The sequence below is a fragment of the Miscanthus floridulus genome, chromosome 2 (genome assembly GCF_019320115.1).
Source record: "Miscanthus floridulus cultivar M001 chromosome 2, ASM1932011v1, whole genome shotgun sequence".
In the NCBI taxonomy this organism is placed as follows: Eukaryota; Viridiplantae; Streptophyta; class Magnoliopsida; order Poales; family Poaceae; genus Miscanthus; species Miscanthus floridulus.
In genome coordinates, this window is record NC_089581.1 from 18,408,398 (window position 1) to 18,430,511 (window position 22,114).

At 44.6% G+C, this 22,114-nt stretch overlaps 2 protein-coding genes across 3 annotated transcripts; both read right to left on the reverse strand.

Moving 5' to 3' along the window:
• Window positions 1–11,089: 11,089 nt before the first annotated feature.
• Window positions 11,090–13,099, reverse strand: LOC136538083 (protein JINGUBANG-like). The gene has a single exon (XM_066530075.1). The coding sequence runs from the start codon at window positions 12,978–12,980 to the stop codon at window positions 11,496–11,498; it is 1,485 nt and encodes a 494-aa protein (XP_066386172.1). The 5' UTR covers window positions 12,981–13,099; the 3' UTR covers window positions 11,090–11,495.
• Window positions 13,100–15,052: 1,953 nt separating this feature from the next.
• On the reverse strand, window positions 15,053–21,118 carry LOC136518871 (serine hydroxymethyltransferase, mitochondrial). Of its 2 annotated transcripts, XR_010774640.1 has the most exons (17): window positions 20,912–21,118; window positions 20,689–20,727; window positions 20,499–20,585; window positions 20,235–20,356; window positions 19,992–20,068; window positions 19,387–19,511; window positions 18,982–19,074; window positions 18,692–18,784; window positions 18,350–18,547; window positions 18,143–18,247; window positions 17,985–18,050; window positions 17,331–17,408; window positions 17,061–17,172; window positions 16,790–16,900; window positions 16,488–16,651; window positions 16,138–16,301; window positions 15,053–15,681 (listed from the first exon to the last, which is right to left on the reverse strand). XR_010774640.1 is itself a non-coding variant. In XM_066512559.1 (16 exons), exons 1-15 carry the CDS (start codon window positions 20,996–20,998, stop codon window positions 16,503–16,505), a joined length of 1,542 nt encoding a protein of 513 aa, XP_066368656.1. In that variant the 5' UTR covers window positions 20,999–21,118; the 3' UTR covers window positions 16,071–16,301; window positions 16,488–16,502. The 2 variants fall into 2 exon arrangements, 1 of the variants encoding a protein (XP_066368656.1); XM_066512559.1 differs by lacking the exon at window positions 15,053–15,681 and having other exon boundaries at window positions 16,071–16,301.
• Window positions 21,119–22,114: the final 996 nt, after the last annotated feature.

The window sequence follows — 22,114 nt, forward strand, 5'->3', positions numbered from 1 at the left end:
ACACTTGGATCCAAAAACTCTAAAGTAGTGCACCTTAGGCTTTTTACCGGTTAGAAGTTCATAGGCGGTCTTTTCTCTTTTCTTGTGAAGATATAAGAGGTTGATGGCATGACATGCTATGTTGACCGCTTCCGCCCAATAGTTGGTTGGAGTCTTGTACTCATCCAATATTGCTCTTGCGGCTTCTATGAGCGTTCGGTTCTTCCTCTCCACAACACTATTTTGTTGTGGAGTGTATGGAACCGAAAACTCATGCTTGATTCCTTCTTCATCAAGAAACTCTTCAATGTTGGTGTTCTTGAACTCTGTCCCATTGTCACTTCTAACTTTCTTGATTTTGACATCAAACTCATTTTGGGCTCTTTTTGCAAACTTCTTGAAGATTCCGTGGACTTCACTCTTTTCACGCAAAAAGAATACCTAAGTGAAATGAGAATAATTATCAACAATTACAAAACCATATTTGTTACCACCAATGCTTATATAAGCGACGGGTCCAAATATGTCCATGTGAAGCAACTCCAACGGCCTTTTGGTTGTCACAACATTCTTGATGGGATGTTTAGCTCCAACTTGTTTTCTCGCTTGGCATGCGCTATAAATCCTATCTTTCTCAAAAGAAACATTTGTTAGTCCAAGGATGTATTTGCCTTTTTGAAGTTTGGCCAAGTTCCTCATCTCAACATGGGCAAGTCAGCGATGCCATAACCAACCCATGCTAGATTTTGCTATTAAACAAGTCTCAGGATTTACTCTATTTGATGTGAAATCAACTAGATAGAGTTTCCCCTTTAAATGACCCGTAAATGCAATAGAGGAATCCTCCCTTCTATAGACTTCCATACCCTTATCTGTAAAAAGACAATTGTAACCCATCTCACAAAGTTGTGAAATGGACAACAAATTGTATCTCAACGAATTCACAAGACATTGGAAATGGAATTATCATTTGATATTGCAATTTTACCCAAACCGAGTACTTAACCTTTTCCATTGTCACCAAACACAATATTTCCACTTTGATCATGACTTGGTTGGAACGATGTGAACATGTCCTTCTCTTTGGTCATATGATTGGTGCATCCACTATCCAACACCCAACTTGTTCCACTGGAGGAATATTCCTACAAAAACAAATTAAGCTTTTGTTTTAGGTACCCAAAAAGATTTGGGTCCTAGGGGGTTAGTCACATAAAACTTGGGCACCCAAACACTCCTCATAATTTCCCTTCTCTTTTGGGCACCAATATACTTAACCACAATCTTGCCATCCTTGCCCCAACAACACATATGGTCACTAGCATAGCACCGTGGAAGTGGTGCTTGTGCCTTGAGGACATCAGATTGCTTTGTCTTGATTGTCTTGGTATTTGTAGGTTGGATCTTTGGAATGTAGACCTTGTTGTTGGCCTTGCATATTAGCTCATCAAGAGCAACGCCCTTGTTGAACTTCACACAAGGCACACCATTTATCATGTTCCTTCCATTTACTTTTCCATCATACCTATTGTAGCCAATGCCTTCCTTGATTGATGGGTGCCTTGATGACTTGTATATAGTCTTGTTGGATTGCTCTTGACACTTGTACCCATTCTTCACAATCATCTCCAACCTATGAATCTCCTTGTTTTTCTTCTCTAACTCAACAAGGTTAGTTGCATATGCATTTACATCAATTTTATAGCATCTTTTACAACCATCACTAGTGGAGACATTAGAGACTTTGGTTGCCTTAGGAGAAGTTGAAGTGCTAGCCCAAAGAGTACTATAGTTTAGCTCAAGATTTTAATATTTTTCTTCCAAGCTTGTGAGGCTTTCTTGAGCTATACTCTTTTCATTCTTAAGGCTAGCTATTTGATAATTAACCGAGGAATGTTCCTTAGTCAATTTACCAATTGAGTCATTGGCTAAAGACAATTCAACGGTTAACTTCTCAACCTTCATCTTTTCCTCAGCAATAGATGCTTCAAGTGCAAGGTTTTTCTCTCTTTCTTGAGTAATTATATCTCCTTGCAACTCTAAGCATCTATCCCTCTTCTCTAATTTCTTCATTAGCATTTTTATTTTAGTGAATGCCTTTTTACCAAATTTCTTTATCATGGTTGCTTCAATTTCTTCTATGTTATCATCACAACTATCATACTCATCACTAGAGGAAACGAGTGTAGTATGTACCTTCTCCCCTTTTGCCATGAGACAAGTTGGGGTGTAGTAGTTGTTGTCGATGAGGTTGGAGAAGAGCCTCGGTGGTGAAGATAGGTTGGAGAAGAGCTTTGGTGGTGAAGTTGAGTCGGGGAAGATCATGGTCGGTGAAGAAGAGTGGTGGATGGCGATGTTTGTGGCTCCCTTCTTCTTCTTCTTCTTCTCATCATCACTTGAGTTACTATCACTTGACTCCTATTCTTCCCCAAGATGAGCTTCACCTCTCTTCTTGCCTTTGTTCTTCTTATCTTCATCCTTGTCATACTTGTGCTTCTTTTTCTCATTAGGACAATCAGCTATGAAGTGACCGACTTGACCACATCCATAGCAAAATCTCTTTTTGAACCTTCTCTTACCATCACCATAGGTCTTGCGGTTGCTTTTCTTCTTCATAAACTTTCTAAGATTTCTAATCACAAATGCAACCTCCGCATCGGAATCTTCTTCTCCACTTGAGGAATCATCCTTCACTTTCTTCTTCTTTTCTTGACTTGAACCTTGACCTTCATGTTGTTGAGTTGCTTTAAGGGCTGCACTCTTGTTGAATCCCATTGCATTAGGATTTTGATTGTGAGCATTGATTGCATCTTCATCTAGACACTCATGATGCTTGAGCTTTGAAAGAACTTCTGGAGGTGTCATCTCATCATAACCGGGCCTTTCCATGATCACGGATGCTAGCATATTGTTCTTGGCTCTATAGGTTCTCAACATCTTTCTAGCAACTTTGTTGTCATCCCATTCGTTGCTACCAAGAGCTCTTATATGGTTGACCAAAGCCATGAGCCTATCAAATATGGATTGTGTTGTTTCATTTTGCAAGAATACAAATCTTTCCAATTCACCATGAAGTAATTCTATGTTGCCATTTCTCACACTTTTATCTCCTTCAAATGATACTTTTAAAGTATCCCAAATTTGCTTTGCACTTTCCATTCCATTTACTTTTCTAAACTCATCCGGAGCTAAGCTTGACACAAGCAATGCTATGGCTTGTGCATTTTGATGGAGGTTGTGCACTTCTTCCAGAGTTATCTCTCTATCTTCATCAGTAGGAATCATCACACCAACATCCACAACTTCCCAAAGTCTTGCGGCTATTAGATGTATATTTATCTTGTAAGACCAATCAGTGTATCTTGTTCCATCAAAGTGAGGTGGCTTGCCAATATTGACGGACGGAGTATGTAGTGTTGAACCTTTCATGATTTGTCCATAGTCAAAACTCATGTGTGAATATATTCCTTTTCCATGAGCATGCTCACCGGCTCCAATATCACTAGCGACATCTTTGTTTGCTTCATTCTTGGCACTAATATCATTCTTACCACTTATTGCATATCAACCTTCTTGCTCAACTCTTCCTTCAACTTGCTCATCTCATCTTGCATCTTTTTTATTTCATCTTGAAAGAGCTTGACTTGAGCACTCATCAACTCTTCAGCTATTTTCTTGGCTATTTCGACGGCAATGGCTTGCATCTTGTCGGTCTCCGACATTGTTTCTTCTCACGTGGTGAAACGCAAAGAGAAGACCTCGCTCTGATACCAATTGAAAGAATCTAACAATGCCTAGAGGGGGGGTGAATAGGTATATCTAAAAATTTACTGCAAATGCTAAGTTCAAATCTGTCAGCCACTGTCGGAAGTCTCGACGTTTGGGTCAGAACTCCCGACATTGTCAGAAGTTCCAACGTAAACGTCAGCAGTTCCGACGCCTACATGAACTACAAAAGCTATGCAAAATTTAACTTTGTAGATAAATAATCTTACAACCTCACTTCCTAATGGTTTGGTGAAGATGTTGGGTCACTCCCTTGACGCCGTAATGCCTACAAACCGTAGATCGAGTCCAAACCCTAAAATGGAGATTTTGGAGACAAAGAGACAAACACATACAAGTAATCTCAAGTAACCTCAAGCAATCACAACAACAACAAGCACGTGGGACACAAGGATTTATCCTGAGGTTCAGCAACCCCACAAAGGAGCTCCTATGTCCTCGTTGTTGAGGTGACCACTAAGGTCGGAGTCTTTTTCACCTCCTTGCCTCTCTCAAAGCGACCACAAAGGTCACTTGAGCTTTCCACTAAGAAATCGAAGGGTGATACAAACTTCCCAAGGCTCTTCCACAAGATGGAAGCTCTTGGGCAATGCTTAGCCAACTAGGGGCAAAGCCCCAAGAGTAATAGACGCAAAGACAACCGGCTTGACGAAGAAATCAAGTGCTCAAGCTTTCCAAAGTGATGCTCTCACTTAATCCACTCTCCTTTCACTCAAAAACTAAGAGAATTGAAGATTAGAGCAAAGGAGGAAGGAGAGGGGTGCTTTAGTTGCTTGGGAGCTGTTCAGCACGAAGTGAGTCAACTGTGAAAATGAGTCCGTAACGGTTAGAAGTGAAGAGAGGAGTATTTATACTCTAAGTGAAAATTTCAACCGTTCAGATCTACGTCGGGAGTCCCGACGTAGATCCCGGGACTTCCGACGTTAGTAGAAAACACTGTTCAAAATGGGTCAGAAGTCCACGGGTGAGAGTCAGTGTCGGAACTCTCGGCAAATGTCGGGACTTTCGACGCGCACAGTTGAACAAACAGTCAGTACCACTGATGTTGGGACTCCTGGCTTGGGTCAAGTCAGCGTCGAAACTCCCGACAAACATTGGGACTTTCGATGGTTGAAACTCCCAATGATCGTCGGGACTTCTGACGAGCACAGACAGCCAGCCAGTCAGAAGCATAGGTGCCGGGACTCTCGGCTTAGGTCAGGACTTCCGACCGTTAGGAGTTCCGACTTATGCCGGGACTTCCGACACCACCAGTCATAGAAAAAATATTCTATGTGCTCGTAAAGTGCTAGAGTGTCCCAATTTTTATTTAATTATTATGCTTAAGCACTCTATCTTCCTTAGACCAAATCACTTTGCATCCCTCTTTATAGTGCGGCGGATCCTAAACTCAAAATCAAAATTAAAACCTTTGGAGAGCATTTGAGTTCGTCCGCCTTTATAACTTCAAGAATTGAGGGATACCATTTCATCTTTATCAACTCTTTGATTCTTTCACGGGACTAATAGCTGCGACATATCTCATTTAGATCACATTAGTCTCTAATTTGGATGTCATCAATACACCAAAACCCACATAGAGGGCAAATGCACTTTCAATCACCCCCTTTTTGGTAATTGATGACAACCAACTTAGGCTTTTATAAGAATGAAAGAATTTAAAGCTTTCAAACCCCAAAATTCAGAAGAAGTGTGAGGTCTATTTTGTAAAAGCGCCAACACGCGAGGGATTCCCCGCTGCGAGCCATCTCACGTGTGGGCCGGTGTTGCTTGGGCCGCTTCAGCGGGCCGCTGTGCGCGCTGGGTCATGCAGGCCGCACGTGTGTGCCGTACGGAGAGATTTGCTTTTTGTTTTCATAAGGAATTAGAAATAGTTTTTTTTAATTTAATTTCTAAGCTGATCTTTGGTAATTAATATAAAATCATGTAGGTGTCCAAAAATCATGAAAGAAATTTTGTTAGGTTTCTAAAATTGTGCTCAATCTGTTGGTGTATTTAGTTCATGTTTATATATGTTGACATTAGGGGCTATTAAATCATTTGAGGATGCTTAATAATATTAAGTTAATTTTTGTAGGAATTTTTGTGGTAAATTGGTGATAGCTTTAGTCCTAAAATTTTTATAGTAGCTTCAATGTATTTTTATGTGCTCACTGTAATATTTGTAGCTTTAGAATAGACTGAGCATTAGAGTAGTTAAATGTTTATTGTTTCAATATACATTAAATCATCAATAGAAATAAAGATATATCCTTCATTTGTAAAGCTAGGTGTTTGTTAGTTGAACCCAACACTTTGCTTCGTAAAGATGATAGTTAGCTTAGTACCTTGGTCATTAGAGCTAGCTTAGTAGCTTAGTATGCGTATTCTTAGTCTAAGAGTTGTTGTTGCCTAAATGCTAAGTGTTGCATCATTATCGCATGTATGTAGAGAACGAGTTGGTGGAGATCGTGACCATCGACGATCATGAGTTTGAGGAGATCGTTGAGGAGTACGAGGAGGAGATTCTTATGCAGGAGGAGGTCCCAGAGCCGCCACTGACCGACTCAGCTGACACCGTGCCTTCCCAAGCCAAGCCTCGGTGCATAACCTCTATTTTATAATTCACCGTATATAAATGTGTTGTGCATTTACGTTACAAGGATTTTATGAAAACCACATGCATAGATACACCTGTTCTAAGAGTCTTACTAGTGTAGGTTCAAGTAGATGCTATGCTTAGTGTCTAGTGGAAGATGAGCGCATTCGAAAGCGTGTTATTTCGAGCGGTTCTTCCACAGTTTTGGGGCTGCAATAAGACGCTGGCAATTGGGCGCGACCGGACGTGCCCATGCCACTATTTTGGGCCTAAAATTGCTGGGGGAAAGCGATCAAATGCTGCGGCGAGTCCGGTCAGTGTTGACCAGACATGTCCTATCGATGAAAAATCTCTCTAGTGCCTCTCTGTTCGTGACTGGACGCTAGGTGATGGTGAGTCCGGTCGATCGATCGACACGGAGTTTGATTGCACATGTTTGGAGCCGTTGGCGTCCAACGGTAACTTTCAAATGTCTAGTACACATTGTGTGCGCAGCGTGACCAGACTCTAGACTGGACTCTGGGGTGAGTCCGGACAGCGAGTCCGGTCAGTGCGCATAAATCAGGATGAAGGGGATAACGACTATTTTATCTCTTGGGGCTATAAAAGGAGTGTGTGGCCGGCCTTTGATGATGCTTGGCACCCTTGGGACTTAGTGTCCATGCTTGGGGAGTTCTAGGAGAGCCTCTAACTCACTTATGCTTGCAAGAGTGCGAATCAATTGTGAGTGAGTGATTCTAGTACGATTGCTTTGAGAGATTGCATCGAGCGGCACTAGGTGATCGAGTTGCAAGCCGGTGGTGCTTGTTACTCTTGGAGGTTGCCACCTCCTAGATGACTTGGTGGTGTTCTCCGTTGAAGCACGCAAGGAAGATTGTTCGGTGCTCCGGAGAAGAGATTGTGAGGGGTATCGTGCTCACCCCGCGGAAGCCACGAAGAGCAACACTAGTAGAGCGTGTCATTGAGCTACCCTCGCTTTTGGGGTAGGTTCTTGCGGTGCCCGACATGCGAGCTTGGCAGGTGTTGCCAATTAGCCGCCGAACTACCAAGTGAGCGGTCGACATAACGGGGACTAGCGTATTGGCAAATACATGAACCTCAGGAGAAAAATTATTGTGTCAACCTTGTTCTTCCCGGTTGTTTGCATTTCCCTCCACACAAGCTTGTTCTTACTTTTCATACATTGTGCTTGTGTAACTTGCTAGTTACCTTCTTGCTTGTGTAGCATATAAGTAGCTGCCTTGCGTGACTAATTTGGTTTGAGTAATTTTGTTAGTCACTTTGCTTAGTTTGTGTAGCTAAGTAATTTGCGCTCTCTAATTTGGCTTGTGTAGCCTTGTTTTTGAGCATTGTTAGTGAGCTTAGGAGCTTTGTGCTTTTGCTAATAGCATGTGTAGGAGCACCCCGGTGCTTGAAGTACTAGTGGCATAGATTTATGTGATCTTGCTCGTAGAATTGGTTAGGTGAGCTCTAGCTAGCATGATACCTTAGTTGCTTGATTATGATCTTTTATAAGGTGCTTGTGAACTTAGAGGGGTGTAGTCTTGGCTAGATCGATAGTTTTAATTCCGCATTTGTCGGCGCGTTTAATTTTATAAAGGACTATTCACCCTTCCTCTAGTCCGCCATCTCGACCCTACAACGGGGAACACCATGGCAGCCGGATCTGAGGGTGTTGGGAGCTCCCTGTGGGGGAGGACGCCGATGTCGGGGGAGGGGTGCCACCAGGGTGGAGGAGGAGGGAGTTGGGGTGGGGGAAGGAGCCATCGGGGTGGGGGAGGAGGACGCCGGGGTCAGGCAATGAGTCGTCGGTGTGGGCGGAGGAGGATGCCACGGTGAGGGAGGAGAACGCCGGAGTGGGGGAGGGCGCGCGCCGTTGTGGGTGAGGGAGCCACCACCGGCTAGGAAGGGAGTGGCGCGGCACGCGCAACGGGGGCGGGGGGGGGGGGGGGGGGGGAGAGGAGCGCGAGCCACGGGGTGACGACGGAGACGGATGAGTGGAGGAGGACGCGCTCGAGAGAGAGAGAGAGAGAGGATAAATGGGGAGGAAGGATCACAGTAATTAAAAGAACGGTATCACGGGCAGGACGCATGGGCATGCGGCGCGGAGCACGGATAGGTCGGTCCGGACGGACGAACGTCCTATATGAGCATTACCGTTTTCCTTCTTATGTCAAGGTAAGAAAACAATGATCGGATTAGCTCTATGACCTTACGGGTCATTTTCTATCTGTCAAATTATCACTACATCCATTTTGTTGACTTGGATCAGCTTGGAGTCGGTTTCTTTTCTGGTTGAGTCTTGGAGTCAGTTATACGTTTCAATTCTGCATATACATATGGTAATTTTGCTACTTTGGATTACCATATTGTACTTGCAAGCTGCAACATGGTACTATGCAGCACAATGCAAAGGCAATTAAGAGTTGTTCCTGAGGCTTCATTCGGTATTTTTCATTGTAAACGCTTCTGGAAACAATGATTGACGTGTATCCCAATTATAGTTTTGATGCCAAAATCTAAAACTTCTTAGTGCACTAATACACATGCTTTATTGTAAATATATACTTCTTCCATTCCAAAATAAGTGACCTTTTATCTACAAATCTAGACAAATGCTTGTCCAGAGCTAAAGTGTCACTTATTTTGGGACGGAGGGAGTAACTCTGGACTCATATTCTCTATTATTTATGTCGCATATTCTTCTACTCAATATATGTGTAGCCATAAATCATGGTGTGTAGATCTAAAAATTTAGAAAAGTCATACTTCATGTTCAAGTCTTTAAAAAGTCGCCGAAAATTCAGCCATATTCCAGTAATTTTGTGGGTAGCCGAAAAAAATTCTAATAACTGAATTGAAAACCCCGTCCGTCAATAGCAAACACCTGTGGTGATTTTTCAAGCTCAAAATGTGTTTTTTTTAGTCTATTAGAGATGTTTATGGTTATATGGAGGTGAGTGTGTACGCATGGCATTTGCATCGCGTATAAAAAAATGATGATTAAGGAGGAGTGGGTTATGCTATAGCCAGAGCACTCAGGCCTAAGCATTGCTAGCGGTATAAGATAAGACGGAATCCGATTTGATACTCGTCCTTTTGTGTTCGGAAAAACCCGCTTGGAATGTTCGGTGTCGTCGGCCGACGACGGCTGGCATGCATGCGCCATGGAGCCGACAGCGAAGCGCTGTCTACCAGTACTAGTACTAGCTAGCTAGGGGCACCAGGTTTTCGGTTGGCTGCCTGAATTCTGGATCAACTGCCAACTGCCAACGTCGTCCTATATATCTAGCTCCTAGACAGTGTCATATGCTGATGATATTATTAGGCGGCGAATTGTCTCACTGACCACAGCGGGGAAAACGTCTCGCTACCTTTCGCAGCCACGTGAGGGCTCGCTCCATGCTCTCGCTGTGCTCGTATCGTTGTCCCTTAGCGTCGGCGTCGGCGAGAACTGCGAAACGCAAAGTGAACGAATGAGAATGCCCGCGGGCAGTTGGCGGGGCGAGAGAACTGCGACTGCGAGACACGGCCGACGGACGGACGGACATGCACCTGTGTTGGGGAGAGCCAGCGCGTAGGGACACGGCCGGCGAAGAGACGGTGCATGCGACTTGGACTTGCATTGGCACGGCCGGCCGGGCGGCGAGCGTCGACAGGGGAAAAGAAGGCGTCGAATTTGCCTTGAGGGTTGAGGCTGGGCCGGCCAGCAGTATCTTTCTTCGCCGGGCCGGGCACGCATCATTATGCGCGCACTATCGGTGCCCTTTCTGGCGCAATCATCCACTCGCCTTTTGTGTCGCAATGATGCTATGCGTCGTAGCGTCAGTGTTTATTGGACGCTTTGGATTCAAAACCAGGGTAGCCGGCACAAGTCTGCTATACACTATTCTAGCCACGACCTAGCTAGCCGATGAAGCTTTGCGCGCGCGCGCATGCGCAGAACCGAAGGGCCGCCGGCGTGTCTTGCAAGGGATGGGGTTGGAAGGCGAGGGCTTAAAGCTTGTTTATTCTACTGTTTGGTGCAGTGTCAGTGTCAGCTTATTAACCTCGCTCGATCGATCGACATGTTTTATTAGGCGACATTAGCAGAAACGAAGAAGCAGGTACCGGTGACGTATGATGTCTCTACCACAACACCTGTCCATAACCCCGCCGCACCAGAGTTTCTGGCAACAAAATTGTAAGTGTACATATATAACCCAGTAATTAACGCGTATGCTTATGTAACGGGCAGCAAAGCAGTGTTCATATTCGGCGCTGGGAGCGCGCATTCTTGCCGCCGGGCCCAGGGCCGTGTGCCGTTAGGCCGGCCTTTGTCTCACCGCACCGCGCCGCGCGTGGGCCGTGTGTGTGAAAAAGAGAGAGAGAGGATCAGCAGCCTGGCATGTCGAAGCTATAGCCCAGGAACGCAAATGTAATACTGTCCAAATTCCAATCAATTCGCCAGAGAACAAAGAGAGATGATACACAGTGTTTTTTTTTAATTATGTGTAGGTATTAAACATGAACTTTCAATACGTACTTCTCATAAGATTCTAGCCCTGCAAGAGCATGGGTTACTGGTCTAGTGACAATGGCCTTGTTCGCATGGCTGAAAGTACTGTTTGCTGATTTGTTACGAGAGAAAAACAATGTTCGTTCGCTGAAATAATACGGCTCATAAGACAAGCGAACATGACCATTATAACTGGAAACACAACAATACAATGTCAGTAGATATATCATCAAAAGTTTTAATTTTTTTTAAAGACCACTGGAGGTTAGAATCGATACATTTATTTGTTGAATACATCCTTAGCACAAACCAATTCATTTTCAACTAGTAGAACACATAAACATGCTTGAAAATTTTCCTTATAACAACGCAAAGTTGCAAAAAGCAAATGTATATACCTAACTAAATTCACCATCCCTGTCACAAAAAGGTGACCAAACTACATAGCTCGTGCCCAGCACAAGCTAGATTAGATTTTTTTTTTTCATACCTTCCAATTTCAGCTATTTCCAACAGTATATATAAGGACGTATGCCCAGCAGATTCTTCTGTTCGTTAATATAAGTTAGTCCCTCCAAGACGTTTTCTTGTGAAGTGAGAGTGAGGCCGACGACGTGTAATATATTTTGTTGCAAGTGATCGATCAGACAAGTCTCAGCGGAACGACGTCGTGGAAGCGCTGGCCCCGAAGGCGTCGCCGGGATACCGATCGAATATCTGGGGCGCGTCGCCGGCGCCGAGGAGCAGCGGGTCCGGCGCCTCGTCGGTCACGCGCCACACCTTGATCGACTTGTCGAGGCTGCCGGTGTACACTATCCACCGTGACGCCGCTGACGACCCCCCTCCAGCGGCGGAGGCGCCGCCAGCGTTGGATTCGCTGCCGTTCTGGCCGTTGTCCTCGACGACGGCGATGCACCTGATGGGCTCGGTGTGGCCCGTGAGGACCGAGAGGCACGCGTGCACCCCGCCGTCGCGCCGCCACACGAAGATGGTGTTGTCGGCGGAGCCGCTGAGCAGGAGCGCGCCGGCGGCGGCGAGGCAGAACACGGCCTTCTTGTGCCCGCGCAGCACGCCGCCGTGGACGAGGTGGCGCTCGCCCTCCCAGAAGTTGACCAGCCCGTCGGAAGAGCCGCAGTAGAGCACGGGCGCGACGGCGCTCACGGCGAGCGCGTTCACCGCGTGCTCCTGCTTCAGCAGCGTCTGCACGGCCGCGTGCTTGGTGCCCTTCCCCTGCTGCTCGCGCCGCCACACCTTGACGGTGCCGTCCGCCGAGCCCGTGAACACCAGCCCGTCGAACGCCGCCACGATGGAGTTCACGTTGTCGTCGTGCGCCACCACCGACTCGAGGCACTTGGAGTCGCTGATGCGCCACACCTTGAAGGTGCGGTCCCAGGACCCGGAGTAGAGGAAGCCCTGCGCCGGGTCCGTCGGGCTCAGGCACGACACGGCGTCGCTGTGCCGGATCCACAGCGCCGACCGGTTCTTGCGCACCTCCACGTAGTTGGACGGGTTCAGCGAGCCGCGCAGGAAGTCGCGCAGCCGGGGCAGGCTGCCCACGCGCTTGTGCATGCCGTTCTTGGGCGACACCTTCCACACCCTGATCTTGCCGTCCTGGTGGCCCGTGAAGATGCGCTCGCCGGAGATGACGATCGCCTTCACGAGGCCGCTCGAGGACTTGAACCCTCCGGAGTCCTTCTGCTTGCGCCACACGCGGATGTTCTTGCTGTCCGAGCCGGTGTAGAGCGTGTCGCCCTTGGCGGCGAGCGAGTAGATGTGGCCTTCCTCCCTCACCAGCGAGCTGATCAGGCTCGTCCCGGGCGCCATCGTGGGCGGGGCTCCTCCGAGCCCGGCGGCGGACGCCTCGCTGTGGTGCGACCAGGGGGACGCCATGGTCTGGTTCCAGGGGGACATGTTGTACGGTGAGCACTCGCCGCTGAAGCTGGACGGGTAGTCGGAGTAGTACCCGGGGCTCGCGCCGCCGGTGGCAGAGGAGCTGCTGTTCCGGTTCGACGACTCATCGTCCGTCCCGCCCGAGAACTGGAAGTTCGGGTCGGACTGTGGAGCAGGCAGTGGGAGGTTGGACGGGTGCGAGCGGGCGACGCCACCGCCGGCGCCGCCCTCGCCGTCGCTGTCTTTCATCTGTCTCCTGCCGGAGGCCGTGGTGGAGCGAGCTCCGGTGCGGTGGATGGGAGAATTGCGAGAGGAGGGGAAGCGCGGGCCTGTGTATCTGTGGATCGAAGGTAGAGTGAGAGGCGAAGAGAAACTGGCGGGAAGGGACAAGTCGTTAGGACCGTTAAAGAGGTTGCCGGGGAAGAAATGCCCGCGAATTGCTCCCTCTCGTCAGTTCAGGAGGCTAATTTGAGATCGGGAAAGACTATCTTTAGACATGGAGCATAGCAACTGTACCCAGTTCGTAAGAGTATATATGAACATTTGGAGCGTGAGCTCGGAGTATTTCACGTAAACTTAAAAATAAATTAGCAGTAATGTGTAAGGTGATCTGCGTGAAATGAACAGCACGATTAGCCTGTTGTTTTGCCCCCTCTTGCCAATCTATATTCTGATTTATGTGAAAATTAGCCCTTTAATTTTGAGAAAACGTGGTGACTTGTCTAAATCTTTTATATACTTATGTGGATAATATAATGCACTAGGATGACTCTTATTCCCCTAAAACAATCCCATTATTAGATCCTAATATTGGAATGTGATCTCGGCTAATTCGAGATTAATCACGAGATTAACTTAAAGCCTAAATTTTGGTCCATCTGTCAGGTCTCTATCCAACCAAATAAGCCTTGCTGTGATCGGCGGCAACCCTAAGTCGTCTATGGTGTGCCCCCTGGCCCACAGTATTGTATATATAAGGAGTGACACCCCTGGCATCACAACCACGTGAATCACAACACCAAACCGATCTAACAACCACGTGCATCACAACCACGTGAAGCACTAGAGGGTCTAGGAAGGTCCACACCACGTCCAAGGAAATATGTTTGGCTGCAGATCTACACGGTCTTGTTTAGTTGGCGATTTTTTTGACGAAATAGCACGGTAGCACTTTCGTTGTTATTTGACAATTAGTGTCAAATCATAGTCTAATTAGGTTTAAAAGATTCGTCTCGTGAATTTCGTCTAAACTGTGTAATTAGTTTTATTTTTTTATTTATATTTAATGCTTCATGCATGCGTCCAAAGATTCGATGTGACGGAGAATCTTGAAAAATTTTGCAAAATTTTGGGAACTAAACACTACCCAAGCTATTCATCAACAGAGAGTTGTAGCTCTCAATTTGTGAAGATTAGTACACCTATAGACCTACTTCATCTACCTCAATTCCATCACATCTTCAGAGGCTCTGATTAGTATCTAAGATATATTCCGCATAGGATTAAGTTTGTGATCATGTTTAGGCTAAATTTAAGATCCTATTAGTTTAAGTTCTAATTCAATACCTAAGAGCCTAATAATTGAGAGGGTCTCCAAACATTTTATAGGCTAATCCTTACATACAAGACAACTAAAGGCGTCTGCCACATATACTGGCTCCTAGGATCCATCTCATCACGTTTTCCTTTGTGGAGGCGGGGGCAAACCTAGAAGACTAGAATTGACATAAGGCCCGAGTTGACCATGTCATATCACACGCAAAAAAAAAAAAAAAAAACACTTGAGCGAAGAAACCAACTAGATATTCAACAGCTTGTCATAGGTCTTTTGTAGGAGTTTTCACTCAAATTGGGCTAATTATGTCTTATAGGTATCTTTTTTTCTTTAGCCCATATATACAAGCCACTATCTGGGCTGGATCCAAACTGCAACCTACCAAGGTTCAGTTTAGTTTGCAAAAAATTTTGCAAAATTTTTCACATTTCCCGTCACATCGAATCTTTGGACGCATGTATGAAGCATTAAATATAAATAAAAAATAAAACTAATTACACAGTTTAGACGAAATCCACAAGACGAATCTTTTAAGCCTAATTAGACTATGATTGGACAATATTTGTCAAATAACAACGAAAACGCTACAGTAGCCACTTTGCAAATTTTTTTACATCTAAACAAGGCCCTAGCCCAGGCCTAGATTCACTCCTAGTGGAGTAATGAGGACTAGCTAGTCTTTTGCACACCTTTTGATGTTTAGTGGGTGGTCACTTTTTTTTCACTAAAAAAACTTATATTTTTTTTTTCGAAAACGTGAGAGAGCTGCACGTCATTTTATTAAAGATAGATAAAAATGATTCAAGTACATACGCCGAATTCCACAGCTTGGTTAGTTAAATTTTACATGCGCGTCTATTGAATGGGATTACAGCCCTAGGACCCAACCTGCTGCTGGGTGCTACCCATCGCCGGAGCTCCTGCCATGATCCAAAGTCGGCCTTGGTCACCCACCTCTTGAAGCACCACATCAATTGAAGGGTTGGTCTTGGTGCCATCAAAGAGGCTTCGGTTCCGGTGTTTCCAAATGGACCAAGCCACCAGGATCACTAGGGAGTTGAAGCCTTTTCTTGTTGTCTTGGCTGTCCGACGAGAAGCTCTACGCCACCAAAGCCTGGAAGGACTCCTCATCCTGGGATGGCTGAAGCATTGGCGGACCACACCTGTGTAGGACGGCATACCAAATTTGTCGGGAGAAGATGCAATTCATCAGGATGTGATCGATCGTCTCGCCCGTTTGGTCGCACGGAAGGCAGTGGGCTGGGTGCTGTAGACCTCGCTTTGCCAAGCGATCCGCTGTGCCGCCATCCAGATAAAGATCTTGTACCGCTGGGGACTTACATCTTCTTTGCTTTGAAGACCATGTTTAGTTCCACCAAATTCTCAACTTTGGTACTATACAAAAAGAAGATTCTCCGTCACATCAAACTTGCGGTGGAGTACTAAATGTTGACGAAATCAAAAACTAATTGCACAGTTTGGTTGTACTTTGTGAGACAAACGTTTTAAGCATAATTAGTCAACGATAGTACCAGATAAAAACAAACGTCACTGTAACCACAGTGTAGCTACAGTGATTTCGTCGGCGCCGAATCGGCCGAACTAAACATGGCCTGTCAAAACAAAAAAACTTTGGACAATATGTAAAAGCTAGACTGGAGAAATACGCCAGCTCTTTATTGAGCTGGGCCAAACAAGTAACAAACCACACACGTGCCAGGGACAGAAGTAGGAAAATTGTGTGTTAGGGGCGGGGTGGCGGGATGCCGGGGTGTGTCAGGATGTACGCATATATATTTTTTTTAATGAACGCAAAGGATGTACGCATATAGCATCAGTATAGGATCTCACGGTATCTGTCTACAATATGAGCCATTGACGAAAGTTCCACATGCTGTAAATTTCCAATATCTCTTTGACATAAGATGCCATCACACCATGAGTTTATGTTTACATGATGATCTTCCCCATTTAAACTCCCAATAATCGTCGTGGCATCTTGCAACGGTTGCTTACTGCAAGAAAAGAAAAGAAAAAATCTGTCAACTGATCTCATTCTCTTCTGCCAAGGGATCAAGAGGGAAGCGCTCAGCCACGTAAGAAGACGGGGGTTCCTGCTCGGGTGCTCCGTTTCACAACTGAATTGCTGCATATTAAAAAGTGCATGCATAATGACTCAACTGGGCAAAGATGGAGCATACCTTGCCATTCAGATATCAGTTCTTGTATTTCATGGTCTCCTTCTCAAATCCAATTGTTGGGAACTGTTTTGCATATTTCTCCACATCATGGCGAAGCTTTGCAATCTCAGATTGGATGCTATCAGATTGCAAAGTGGCAACAAAGTCCTTAAGCTTTGTTCCACCTAAATTGCAAGAGTTAAAAACAAAACATAAATCAGATCATCCCAGTAGTGATAGGGACACCTCAATGAATGCAAATGTGTCTAACAGTCACTGTGGTTTGTTTTCTTTAGGAAAAAAAAACTAAAACTTTGAGTGACCTGTCGTTGCAGCCTTAATCTTCACAGCCAGATTCACTGCTGCATCGAAGAAGTCAGCAACCTTAGCGAAATCTTCCTCAACAAATCCTCTGGACGTAAGAGCTGGGGTTCCTGCATGATGGAGCGCTAATATTGAGAATTTGTAAAATGAATTCAGAATAAACTAAACAAACATTACAACAACAACAACAACAACAACAAAGCCTTTAAGTCCCAAACAAGTTGGGGTAGGCTAGAAACTAAACAAACATTCTATAACAAAATATTGTACCCATCCTGATGCCTCCTGGTACCATAGCCGAAACATCACCAGGAACTGTGTTCTTGTTTGCTGCAATATGCACGCTTTCTAAAACCTTCTCCACCCTCGAACCATCTATCCCCTATACATAAAAAATATAATATTGTTCAGACATGGCATCAGAACTGGAAAAAAAGTAGGTTTTGTGTATTTAGCACATTTAGCTAATATGTATAAAGAAATAGCTAATATGCATAAAAAATAATAAAACAAGGAATGTGAAACACACTTTTATCTTACCTTATTCTTGAGATTCACCAGAACTAAATGGTTGTCAGTCCCACCGGAGACGAGTTCATATCCTTTTGCAGTCAAGCTCTGATAACAATGTAACCATCAAGTAAGTGATTCAAACTGTCTAGCACAATTAATAATGCCGCAGAACTACACGTTTGTGTTTCTTCCAGCTGAAGTGAATAAAAATGAAAGATAACATCTTTGCAAATAACATTATCTACTGTAGCTTGCTGAAGTATAAGAGAACTGCAGGCCTTCTCCATCAGAATTAGTTGGTGCATGCAACCCAATATGGTACCAGAGGCAGAGGTCTCGAGTTTGAATCCTACCTAGCATAATTAAATAAAATAATTGTTGTTTGCTCTACGTGGGGGGTTGGGAGGTGAGGGGGAAGTGTGGAAGTATTAGAATTGCCCACCCTTTCCATCAACTTAAGCTTTGGGTTGAACTAGTCGGTACATGAAACTAAATATAGCTAACTCAACAAACTGCTTTGAAATCAGGGAAAAAATATTGATAATCTACTACGGTTTCCTAAAAACTGCTATTAATATAAACAGTAAACAGGTCACTCATCCTACTGGTGAGCAAGTATCTTAAATCTAATCCTCCAAGACTCAAAGAGAAGTTATTTTTGCTAAATGTGAACACAAATACCTGCGCAAATTTAGCACAGTTACTGATAACTTGCTCTTGGTAAGCTCTGTACTCTGGAGTAGTTGCCTGAAATATAAAATAACAACTGAGAACCTCATAAAAAGGCAAACAATATGAATAAAAGATAATATAAAACAACATGAATAAGTGGAGCAGACCTGTTTAAGCGCAACAGCCAAGCCAGTAATGGTATGATTATGAGGCCCACCTTGCAGACCAGGAAAGACGGCAGCATTGATCTTGTCCTCAAAATCATACATAACCTATAGAATATTAAATATATCATTAGTCCTTTTGGTTTTCAATGCAAGAAGCAGCTTCAACACCCTATGCTAGTTTTTTTTGTCGTTTTCCTCATGCCATACCTCTTTTCCTTGCTTATTTATTTCTTTCACCCCCTTCCTGTAAAAGATCATGGCTCCACGTGGCCCACGGAGTGATTTGTGAGTAGTGGTAGTCACTACATCAGCATAATCAAAAGGAGATGGAATAACACCAGCTGCAACAAGCCCACTGATATGTGCCATGTCTGCTAGAAGTACTGCCTTCTGCTTGTTGCATATCTGTCAACGCATGACATTATGGAATTATTTGATTGATCACAAAAGATCACGATTCAATTTTACTGTTGAGTTCTCTCTAATATAATAATGTGCAGCTCTCTTGCGTCTTTGAGGAAAAAAAACTATTAAGGAAAGAAACCTTGCCTTCCGCATACGGTCATAATCATATAGCCGAGCATATGCACTTGCACCAGCAACTATCAACTTTGGCCTGAAAAGAACAGCGCTTTTCTCCAACTGTGCATAGGAGCAAGTAAGGTGTTAGTGTGATTCATCTTAAAATACGTTTACCATTGAAAGAGAAATGACACAGTAACAAATATCCTAGATAATCCTTCTCTCTCTTTTTTTGGCTAAAATGCAAAAAACAACAAATTGTTGCCCACCTTGCTTAATACATGTATCTATAAACTAGAAGGGGGAAGGAAAATGACCTGATCATAATCAATCAATCCAGTGCTTTCATCCAATCTGTAAGGCATTGTCTCAAAGAATATCGAAGTTGCAGATATCTTCTTAGTGTCAGTCTGCAAACAGTAGGTAGAACCTTTGAGCTATAGGAGTATCTAGAGCATCATATCTGAATGTTACTAAGAACTACGGGAAAATAGCACTCATTTGCAGATATTACGTATGCATTACATAATCAAGCGTGCAGGAAGAACTTAATTTTGCATAGCAGGTGCCAGTGCAATAATGGAACGACCATAATAAAGAAATCTAAACCAACCACAGAGCCAGAAAGGAAAGAAAGGCAACAGAGAAGGAAACATCCATGCTTGTGTGCAGTACCAGAATAAAAATAGTTGGAGGTAAAAGGAAACTCCAGACCCATGTACCTGGTAACCATGAGAAAGATGTCCACCGTGAGGAAGATCCAAAGCCATGATCCTTTCATGTGGCTTCAAGAGTGCAGTGTATACTTGGAAGTTGGCAGGCGAACCGGATAGAGGTTGAACATTCACTGTAGGGGTTGAAAATTGGTCATGAGTTAAGAAAATTTTGGTGAAAGGGCAGCTAACATTATAAGAGAAATATGGCCAGAAACAAAAGATAAATATTGGAAAACATATATAATAATGTAGAAGATTGGCCACACGTAGGTAAGATGGTGGCAAGTGGTTTGGTTTGTGATTGAGAAATGCCTACATATACAGAAATTAATCTCTCACAACTGATCCCAGGTACTCTGAACTCCTTGCAAACTTCGTAACATTTTTAAATTGCTTCAAACTGTTAGACACCGTCTTAATCTCTTACAGGTAAAACAGATTGTTTCCATCATTGCCTTCTCTAGTTCGCATTACCCGAACTAGGAAAGGAGAAAAGTACTACAGCTTTAGTGCAATAAAGGCTTGAATGCATAGAGATATGTCACAAAAGAGGAACATATGACATGGCAACTAGATATTGCTGCTAGAGCTAGACTATACAAAGATTTTACCTCCCCACTTCGCTGGGTCCAAACGGAAAGCCTCCAAAGCACGTTTCTGACACAAGGATTCAGCCATATCAATAAATCTGCAACCAAGAAAACCCAGAATCTTTATCTAAAAAAAGAAAAGAAAACCCAGAATAAAAACCCCAATTCAGATGATTCACGCAGAAAGTCACTCAATTTCTTGAAAACATGCGTGTTTCCACTGAAACTATCCCGAGAATGATAAGCGATAGAGCAGGGCCGTACTCATTTCCGCCGTAGTATCTTGCGCCAGGGTACCCCTCGCTGTACTTGTTGGTCATGACGGAACCCACTGCCTGCATCACTGACACCGACGTGAAATTCTCCGACGGGATGAGCTCCAGCCCCTGCCACCAAACGCATTGGCACGAACAGATTTCAGAAGGGTGCTTGAAAAAACAAAGAATAAATATAATCCAACAAAATAATAACCGGAGATGGCTGAAAAAAAAAGTACGGCTAGGAAAAGATGACTGAAGAAAGATAGACCTTCCATTGGCGGGCCTTCTCGTGCTCGATGATGTCAAAAATCTCGGGGTCAACCTCTTCGAGCGGCGCGTTCAGCTGTTTCGGCCACTGCACCCACCCGATGCCAAGAACACGAGATGAACAAAAAATCAAGCGACAGACACGGAGCAATGGACATACAAGGATTCAGAACAGAGTAACCGGTACATACGGTGATTCCGGATCTCTCCTCCGTCGCCGGAAGGGACGCCTGCGCACGCAAAGAAAAAAGCCAAACCAACCAAATCACAAGAACGGATCAGGACCGCGAGATGAGTCGTTCTTTCTTTGTTTCTGTCTTTCGAGGGCGTGGGTAGAAGACAAGACAAGGACAGATGACCGCCGTGGCGCCGTGCCACGATAATAAGAACAAGAAGCAGCAGTCGGCGTCGTACCATGTAGTAGAGCGGCGTGATGCGGGAGAGCGGCTGGCGGCGCAGCGCGTTGGCGGAGAGCTTGCGGAGGGCCGTCGCCATGGCCATGGTGGGCGGTGGGCGGTGGCGCGCGCGTCCACCTCCTCCTGTGCTGTGCCGGGGTTGGAGCCTCGACTCGCTCGCGAGTTTGGGAGGTAGTGGAGTTGGTAGCTTTTTATGGGGTTTATTTATATAGTGTATTTTATTTTAGCTGGATAATATATGCCCGTCCCGTGCAGCCGTGCTCGTGGGTTTGGTTGGATGGCCAGTCCAGTGCTTGGTCTCCATCAGCGCCCACCACTCAACTCCACACCAAACGCATCAGCGTCACCAACCCATGAACAGTGTTGTTTAAAAAAAAAGAAAAACCATGGACAGTGGGTCTCCATTCATTTCAGTTTCATTTTTTCTTGCACGTATTCGGCATTCCCGTTCCTACTCCACGTCTTCCTCTAATCTTTTTTTTAATCCTCATTTATCTTGCACAGCGTCCATGACAACGTAAGCACTGAACACATTGTCTTACACATTTACTTTCTCTTTTTTTTTCGACGAATCAACTTGTTGAAATGGCATTTTCAGTTTTTAGACAGTGGGAATTTTCTGGACTGTAACTGAAAGATTCTGGGCATCTAGGTTAACTCTTTTGTTTATTATATAGCGTAAACTGTACCTGTTTTTCTTGAACCCGCCCGATTATTATATACTGTACTTAACAGTCAACCAACATATATTCCAAAAAAAAAGAGAGTATCAGTATCAACAGACAGACAATTTGGTTTCATTTGGGCCAGATTCGCATCTCAAATGAAATGACCGCTAGGGCAAGGGCATGTTGGTCCCAGGAGTCAGATTAAAAAAAGTGCCATGAACAGTTTCAGCGTTGATTATTAGTATTAAACTTTCACGATGACCACCAACCCTGGCAGGAAAGATTCTTCACATCGAAATGTGATTTTGGTAAAGTGGCACCAATCGTAAGCACCTCAACCACTGAACCTACACTCTTATAATCATCCATCACCAAACACCCGGAAAGCGACATCACAAGGGATTTTTTTTTTTTTGAAACTGAGACGATTTTTTTCACATAAAGAGAAGGTTATTGGCAAATCATTGTTCCTTCTAGCCCCCCACCCACCCACCCCCACCCAAAAAAAAAAAAAACGTAAGACATGCCATATG